Raw genomic sequence first — 9,405 nt, forward strand, 5'->3', positions numbered from 1 at the left:
TGCTCAAGAAACATTTCTTATTATTATCAATGTTGAAAACAGTTGTCCTGCTATAGATTTTTTTGTGGGAATCATTATACTTCTTCAAAAGAACAACATTTATTTAAAATCTTGTTTTTGCAGCAGCAGCATTATAAATTACTTTACTGTCACTTTTCATCAATTTAATGCATCCTTGCTGAGAATAAAAGTATTAACTTCTTTAAAGCTAATTTTACTGACCTCTATGGAAGCTTGTTTATGCCACAATGAAAAAAAGGCAATTGTGACTTTACAACTCACAATTCTGAGTTTTTCCTCACAATGTCTCGAGTTTACATCTCTTAATTCTGACTCTTTTTTAAATAAACTCACAATTCTAAGATCAAATGTTGCAATTAGCTTATTTATTTATACATACATACACGCATGACAGAAACAAGCTTCCATGGACCCCAAACTTAGGTAATTAGATTTAAAATTAAAGCTTTAAATTGAAATAAATAAATAATTTTAATATTTACGAAAATTAAAATGACAAATGTTTTATACACAATATTTGTGTGTGCTATACTTTTGAAGCTAATTAAACGGCAAGATGCAAACTCTTTTGTGAAGCGCTATTTGTGAGTTTCTGCCTATGTGTGACGTTCCAAGAATGACTCTTATGAGACACCAAACCCAGTTTGGATGCTGCCTCAGAAAGCAACTGTGTATGTAGGCAACAGACAGTGAGGCGGCCCACTAAGTGCTGGAACACAGCCATGGTGTCAGGTCTACACACTTTGAAATTTGAATAGGTTCACTTTTGTACCTGACTGATCCTTAAGGTGATAATCTGAGTGTTGGCCTAATTAACTATTTGGCTGTGAAGCAATTAGGCAGTCAAAATGAGTTAATCACCGCTCAGTACCTGCTGCTTTGTACTACTGGCAGCGTCAAACTCTAAATAGAGAATGGGAACAGAAGAAGCGACAAGAACCTCATGGGCACTAATTTTGGGATCACATCAAGTCATCAAATGCAACAAATTGTTGCCAAACAAACTAAACAGAGTATGAATAAATGCTAAACATCAGGCAAAATAAGAAATATAGGACCACTGACATGCAAAACAGGCTACAAAACTGAAAAATAAAAGCTTATGCATCACAGAATGATGTTAAACACAGCTTGAAAATTCCCATTTGAGGTTTGACTATTAACTTTATTTAACCTTATTTAAGAAAATAGCTAAGAACTGATGTATCAGTAAAAATAGGTATGTCTGAGTTTCTGAATAATAAAAGAGAAAAAAAAACGTACTTACTGCAATTAAAGGGTCATTAAATTCATTTCACCTCCAAAAGCTTTTTTTATTCCTTTTTATGACAGTTGAGACTAATTACCAGTTTTTCTGCCGTAATAATAAATGAAATGCAAGCATATATAGCATATTGTACAGGCTGAAGAATCAGTGGTTTAACGAAAGCAGCTTAAACCAAGAATCCAGCGAGCGCAGACAGCAAAGCATGACAAATAGAGATCTGTAAAGACAACAAGGACTGTGATTGTGCTTCAGGGGCTCAATCTCACAGAAAATGAGGCTTTATTACCATTAATTTTCACTGTATTACATTAGCTGTGTCGAGTTTCCATCTCACATTCAGCACCTCCTGCATGATAAATAGTGGTCCATGTAATGAAGCTAAATAATAATCCATCTCAGAAGGTTCTTGCTGCAAACGCGTCGCATCAGGCCTCATTGTGTTAAACAAGAGCAGGGGAAATTTTGTAAAGCATAGTATAAAAAAAGGATTTGACAAGATTTTTTGACACCAGTGTGTTGATATGCATTTAGTGGTTCCTGCGATGTTGGTGGTTCCTTACTGACCCAAATCAGAGATTCTGGTTCTTTGTTTTGTTTTTTTTGCCAGTTTTATCACCTGTCAGGTGAAATTAGTAAGTATGCTTATTAACAAAAGAAATAGCACATCTCCTATACAATTTGAAGCATTATTAGTTTCCATTTCAAAAATAATAATGGGGAAAAAAGACGAGTAGCTTCACAAACATTACTAATAACATTATATCATAAGACCAATTGACCAACCACTCATTCCACCCACTCACTAGTTCTAATTAATATCATTTGATGAAGAGGGTGGGCGCTCAGGATGTGTTTACTCTGCAGGTCACTATGTTTCATTCCGGCTTTGAAAGGCAAAGAGAATGTCACAACAGTGATGCTATTGTTAACTAAATATAAAAATAAATAAAGCTGAAATAAAACTAACTGAAATAAATAAAGTTCTAAAAGCATTGAAACTGAAAAATGAATGATTTAGTTACTGTATATAAAAACATAAAAAGAATAGTAATAATAAAATGGCAGAAACACATAGCAAAATTTCTGAAACCTCTACAAAAAATAAAGCCAATTCAAAATATTAAAAAAACCAATGTATAAATAATACTAAAATAAAACTGCTTTACAATAGCTTTGTTTCAAATCCTAAAAAAAAAAAAGAGACCTCAAACGTTTGAACAGTAGTGTGTATATCACACAAATCACAAATAAGCTGAAGTACAAAAATTGCTCAAACTAACACCAAAAATGACAGGTATATATCAAAATTACCAAAACTTTACTAAAATGAAAACTGAAAATATAAATATACAAGCTATAAATCTAAATGCTATAATAATATATAAATATTACAATAACGGTAACAAATTAGTTTAAGGACCAATTCCTTAAGCTAGTTGTTTGTTAGCATGCATATTACTAGCATATTGGCGGTTTATTAGTACTTATAAAGCACATATTAATGCCTTATTCTGCATGACCATATTTTAGATCCCTTACCCCATACCTAATCTTTACAACTACCTTACTAACTATTAATAAGCAGCAAATTAGGAGTTTATTGAGGCAGAAGTTAGTTAATAGTGAGAATCGGTCCCCTAACTAAAGTGTGACCAAAATAACACTATTCTCATTTTAAGGTATCAGAAGCACACGCCTGACACAAACAGTACACACTAGGCAGAAAATGACGTTGCCTTCAAAGAAACCTTGATTTGGCCACATTCTAAAACATTAGAGGGTAAAGAGGATTTGGAGCTGACAAATGCATTTAACACTGAATACAGTTCAGCGTAATTAAAATGGAATATTTCACTCAATATTAGTGTGACTCTATGAGGTGGAAAAAAAGTCCCACTTACTTTCTCCATAGAGAAATTACCAATAGTATCTCAACTTTTCAAGAAAGACCAATCATGAGCTCTGAGGTGATTTACCAGTTCTGTATGAAGAAAAATGTAAAACTAGGCAGTTGCTGTCTTGCAATCCACTGTGAGACGAGTTTCTCAGAGTGCTATTTGTGCAACATCTGAAGCTCCTTTATTCATGTAGAGTGTTTGAAATCAGTCACTTTGCAGTTACACTCCAGTTAGGATGCTGTCTTAGAAGGCAGCTGTCTATGTTGGCACCAAACATGAAGGTAGATCACTAGAAAGAGAACTACAGTGGTGTCTGCCGAGTCAAAATCTATTATAATTTATTGCAAATAAGCAAACACTGTTCACAGAGCTGCAGAGAGACATATAACAGCATACATTTCTCCAATTATGTCACAGACTTAATGACTGCGTGATGTGCTTCCTCCAATGGTGGGAGGGAGCAGAACTGCTGTCGCTTCCCAAGGCTAATCGTCTTTGGGAAAAGCAAGAATAAACACAATCCCTACACAATGGGTTTCACCGAAAACAACAAAAGATTTCACTTTTATGTCTCCTGACTCCCCCACAGGTTCAGAAAGAGGATTTCGAGACTGTGGTCGTCTGCGAACGTGAAGAACTGTGACATGAAAAGCTCCAAAATATGCTAAATTAAAGGTGCAGCAGGCCGTTTTGTAAAATATGTATCTTGAGAAATTACACCTTGATTTTAGACTCCACACACCTTAAAAAATTAAATACGTTTTAAAAACATGTATTTAAAAATAAGTGTTTTTTTTGTGTCAATATAACGGAATAAACTATTTTTTTAATTAAAATCGAATTATTTTTTTCCTTAATCTTCCTTGAATTTCCAGAGAAGCAACTCATTTGTGATGTATACCAGTATGATGTAATATTTTGGTGATACTACCATCTGCCCACACTGGGGTCATTGTGAGAGGATCAGGCCTGCAGTGGGTCAGGATTGATCAGTATCTCACACATCATTATCTCCTGTGCTCGGAGGAGATGCCAGCTGTCATGATAAAAGGTAATTCTGGCTGACAAAGTGCTGGTCCATCAGCGTCTGACAGGTGTGTAGGAAACAGAGTGCAGACAATTCAGACTGTCAGTCAAACGGACCCACAGCCCAGTTCATAGAGAGAAGCATTTGATGAAGATACATCACCGCTTTTACCATTACAGTTCTTCTCAATTGCTTTGGCACATTTTTCGAAACAATCTTAACATTCTCTAAACTGTGAGTGCAAATGTCACAACTGTTTGCTGGAACTTCAGAACTTTATTGCATGTCTGCAAAATGTAGTTATTCATCCAAAACATTTAATTCATGCTTCAAAACCTAGTTATCGTGTCGGTAATTTGGCCAAGGCTACAGAGCAAAAAAAGACAGAACAATAGATAGAATGGTAGATACAGACAAAATGATAGATACACAGACAGAATGATAGAACAACAGAACGATAGATAGAGAAAGAATGACAGAACAATAGATATAGAATGATGCAGACAGAACAATAGAATACCAGATACTGACAAAATGATAGATAGATAGAATGACAGATAGATAAAAAGAATGGTAGATAGAATGATACATAGAACGACAGAACAATAGATAGATAGAACGATAGATAGATAGAACGATGGATGGATGGATGCGGCTTCAGAAGTGAGTCAATCAAATGCAAGAAAACTGACCCCAGGCAAAGACCATTAAATTCATAAGCAAACTGTGAACTTAGGACGTTCTGAAGATAAATCCAGTCATCCATGTGCCTTCAGCCTTTCAACATCCCGCTTCTGCACATTTCAAAGTAAATTTCCAACAGAGCAGTCCGATAGTGACGCTCCAAAGGCAAAACTCACACATAATGCTACAAGTTATGAAAGCCATCTCTTCCATCTTCATTTAACATGAGCTTTTGCCCTAACTAGCCACAAAGGGTGACATTTTGTACTTGTCTGTCACTTCACGCCTGTACATCTCATAACTGCATTAAACATCAAATGCACTTATTTTTGTTTTCAGTGAGGTCTGAAAAATTTCTAGTCACATGAAAGCAGTTGCGTCACTCCTGGTTAGGATGCTGTCTTCACACTGTGACCATTTTTTCAGCACTAAAAAGCTAAAAAAACACTCACCTGCCAGAAAAAAAAAGCTGAGGGTCAAAACTGAGAATTTACAGTAGGAAGTCTGTATTTTTCACTTTCACATCCAATATTTCCTGATCGGCACTCCAGCAGTAAAATATCAAAAGGTCAGCGCGTAGCATTTCATCTGTGTGTGCTCGGCGGGGTTGTAATAAAGGGCACAATGGGAGAACACCATAATGCAGTTTCACTACTAACAAATTCCCTATAGCTGTACAATAAACAAGGGGTTTTCAAACCTTTACTACAATATAAACCAGCTATATATTTTCACACTGTGTGGTTATGCGAAACTCTAAAGAACAATCATATTTGTACCCAGTATAAAAGAAATGTAAATCATTTTTCGCAGTATTCAAAGGAAGCTTTACAGAAAATGCTATACAATCATATATTTGTAATCATTTTCATAAAAGAACCAAGCCTGCATTTGTTTGATCAGTAAAACCAGTAATATTGTGAAATATTATTACAATTTGAAATAACGGTTTTCTATTTGAATATATTTCAAAATGCAATTTATTCCTGTGATGCAAAGCTGAATTGTCAGTATTTGCTGCTCAAGAAACATTTCTGATTATCAATGTTGATAACAGTTGCGCTGCTTATATATATGCTTAGAATATTGCTTCGAATATTTTTTGGAAACCGCAATACTTTTAGGGTTACTTGATGATGAATAGACAGTTCAAAAGAACAGTATTTAAAAAAGTTTTTTTTTGTTACATTATAAATGTCTTCACTTTTGATTAATTTAATGTGTGACTGCAGAATAATAATATACAATAAAAGTGTATATATAATAAAAATCTAAAGCGTATGTATTTATGTATGCATGTATGTGTGTGTATGTGTGTGTGTATATATATATATTTTATTTTTTTTGGAAGGGGGGGTATGGGTAACTGACCCTAATAAATAATTGATACAAAATAATTGGGGCAATAAAAAAAAAGACATCAGAATGTGTAAATTTTGAGGTGAACTAATCTTTAAAACACATTTGTTTTTCTCAAATTGTCTATGGACCCCCAGTTCCCTACTTGATAGCCACTCAGACTTTAGTAAACTAGGTCACTACACTATAACAGCTGTATTCCAGACCACTTATAATAAGTGCTGCTTTCATCAGCAATCAAGATCAGATTGAAATACTCAGGGCAGCAAGCAAATCATACGGTTTTGACAGGCCACAGTATAATATGCCTCATGGATTTATCTGGTAAACACTGCGAGCAGCACCAACCTTCAGCACATCTCTCCAGTGTCAATGAAAGATTTATAGAAGCCAATGTGTTCTACAGCACATGTTGTGATGGATCTGAAGGTGGGGATGTAGAGAGTCTGCTGGATTTCTCTCTGCCTCAGATGACACCTCACTCTGATGCATTTACAACAAAACTGAAAAACACAGGCTAAAAATCACCTGACTAGAAAAAGATATTCAAAGGCTTGTTGTGATTGACACATTAAACTAGATATTCACGTGCACTTATTTGAGTACTTATTAATTTTGGACAGAAATTTATTCTTATTACAAGGCTATTTTCTGCTACAATTGTTTGCACCTTTATTGGAATTTAATTTGGTCTTTGCCAGTCTACATAGCCTACCAGTCAAAATGTTGAAGTAATTCAGATTTATTGATGTTTATGAAAGAAGTCTCTTCTGCTCACCTATAGGTGTTACAGAGGAGGCTCCCGTACCGCCTCCTCCGCACCACCAGAGGGAACCGTCTCCCGAATATTAGTCATTCCCATTCGGACTCCAATTCCCATCACCCCTCATGCCTGGGACTGATTAATCATCCACACCTGCACCTCATATACACACACACATATATAAACCACTCACACACACAGACTTTCTGCGATGTCTTGATTTGCCCTGGCTGTCATTTCCGAGCGTTATACCCGTGTTTGATTTTCTGTGCATCTGTTCTTGGACTGTTTCCCGATACTCTGATTGTTATCTGCCTGCCCCGACTTGGATTGTTTCACCTGGACTCTGTTTGCTTGCCGCCTGCCCCGATCTCTCGCCTGGTACACGACTCTGTCTCAGCCTTGTCTCTGCTGTTCTACCTTGCCGGTATTTGACCCTGTATTGTCTGACTATTCTAAATAAAAGCTACAAATGGATCCACACGCTTCTGACTTGTCACAACAATAGGTGGGATTTACTTGACCAAAAGTAAAGTAAAAACAGCAATATTCTGAAATATTATGATTTAAAATATCGGTTTTCTATTTGAATATATTGTAATTTAATATTAATATCAATAAACCTTTAATATTGTTATAATCAATGTTAAAACAGTTGTGCTGCTTATATATTTATTTATTTATTTATAATAACACTTTTAATCAGCTAGGCGGCATTAAACATATCAAAAGTGACAGTAAAAGACATTTATAATGTTACAGAATATTTATATTTTGTCTGTTTCAAACACATGCTGAACAAAAGAACCATTAATAATAATCAAGTACCAGTAACAATTGAGCAGCAAATCAGCATATTAGAATGATTTCTGAAGGATTATGTGACACTGAAGACTGGAGTAATGCTGCTGAGAATTCAGCTTTGAATCACAGAAATAAATTACATATTAAAATATATTCCAATTTAAAACAGCTATTTTTAATTGTAATAATATTTCACAATATTACCGTTTTTACTGTATTTTTTATTGTATATTTACTGCAGACTTCTTTCAAGACTATTTTAAAAATCTTAATTCTTCCAAACTTTTGACTGGTATATCATTTAATCACCAGAATAAGCAGTAAAGTGGATCAGACTTTATGCTCCTAGTTAAAAGTCTGGCTATGCAAAACTAGCCGTATCAAGCAGGGTCCTGTCCTGAGAAACATCTAATTTCTTTCATTATTCCTTCAGCTACAGCCTTAAATGGAAATGACAAAAGGAGAAAGCAGATGAAGCAAGAACATCATGTTGACGTGGGAAAGGAGATTGGTTCCTTCATTCATTTATTCAGCATGGCTATGAATCCATACTCAGCAGGTGAAAATCTATGCTCATTTTTGCTCTTTGATGAGTAGAAATGTTCAATAAAAAGAAACATTAAAACAACATCAAAGAAACCCTCTGCTCTTGAGGCTGTAGATCAATATGGAGGAACACGAGCAGTGCAATTGAAGCATGACCCATGATGGGAACGTGAATGAACCGCAACTTAGCTTGTGGAAAAAGAAAGCATTAATAGCAAAAACGAATATTAGAGTTTTAATTCGTTTCAGGCATAAACACTTTAAAGCTGTTTTTCTTTAGTTTGCCCACAGGCAGAGATGAGAAGTCACAGCAGGACCACGCGCCCCTCCGTACAGCAGTAAATATGAATACGCTTTGTTGATGGCGATCTGACATGCCACCTTCATGAGACGCCTCCCTTGGGGCAGCTGGAAAGTGAAAAGAGGTTTTAACACCACAGAAGAGCCAGACCTGATCATTGTGCCTTTTAGATAAAATACATTAAATCTGGGGTCTGGAACGTGAGTGGCTTTGGCTCGTAAACAGTGAGAAGACGCTCTGGGGGAGAATGTTGCATCTAAATAACAGACAGACCTGCAGCTATGGGCCAAGGTGGAGCTTTAGTGATCTCCACCCATTACAACTGTAAGACTACACTAGAGCCTCAAATATGTTGGATTTACTTAAAAATATACATTTAAAAAAGTGGTTCCTGCTATATCAAGTACTCAATCAAAAATACAAAAATTATTTAAAAACATAAATTCAATAAGCTGTATTAAATGTCTATTTGAATCATTTTTAAATAAATGCAATTTATTTTTTATAATTTGGATGCAGTCATATGCATACATTAAATGTATTAAACTTATTATTAAACTATAAATTAATATAAAATTATTATTTGCAAATCTGATTTAGCCATATTACATTTTTATACTAAATGAAAATAAATAAATAATAGTATTTATTTATCTATAGTAGTAACCTATTAACAAAAAAATTATAGGGATGCACACACAGAAATTCTGTACGATACAATAAGAAGTTACTTAT

The 9,405-nt window shown here is 34.9% G+C and overlaps 1 protein-coding gene across 1 annotated transcript in view; it reads right to left on the reverse strand.

Annotated features, from left to right (window-relative positions):
• The window catches only part of LOC107688266 (thrombospondin type-1 domain-containing protein 7A-like), a 92,795-nt gene extending 83,967 nt beyond the window's left edge, over positions 1–8,828 (reverse strand). The window contains exon 1 of the mRNA XM_016485889.1: positions 8,744–8,828. Within this exon, the coding sequence (XP_016341375.1) occupies positions 8,744–8,828 (85 nt within the window). The remainder of the gene's footprint in view (positions 1–8,743) is intronic.
• Positions 8,829–9,405: the final 577 nt, after the last annotated feature.

Source organism: Sinocyclocheilus anshuiensis, unplaced genomic scaffold (assembly GCF_001515605.1).
Source record: "Sinocyclocheilus anshuiensis isolate Anshui unplaced genomic scaffold, SAMN03320099.WGS_v1.1 scaffold1162, whole genome shotgun sequence".
Taxonomy (NCBI): domain Eukaryota; kingdom Metazoa; phylum Chordata; class Actinopteri; order Cypriniformes; family Cyprinidae; genus Sinocyclocheilus; species Sinocyclocheilus anshuiensis.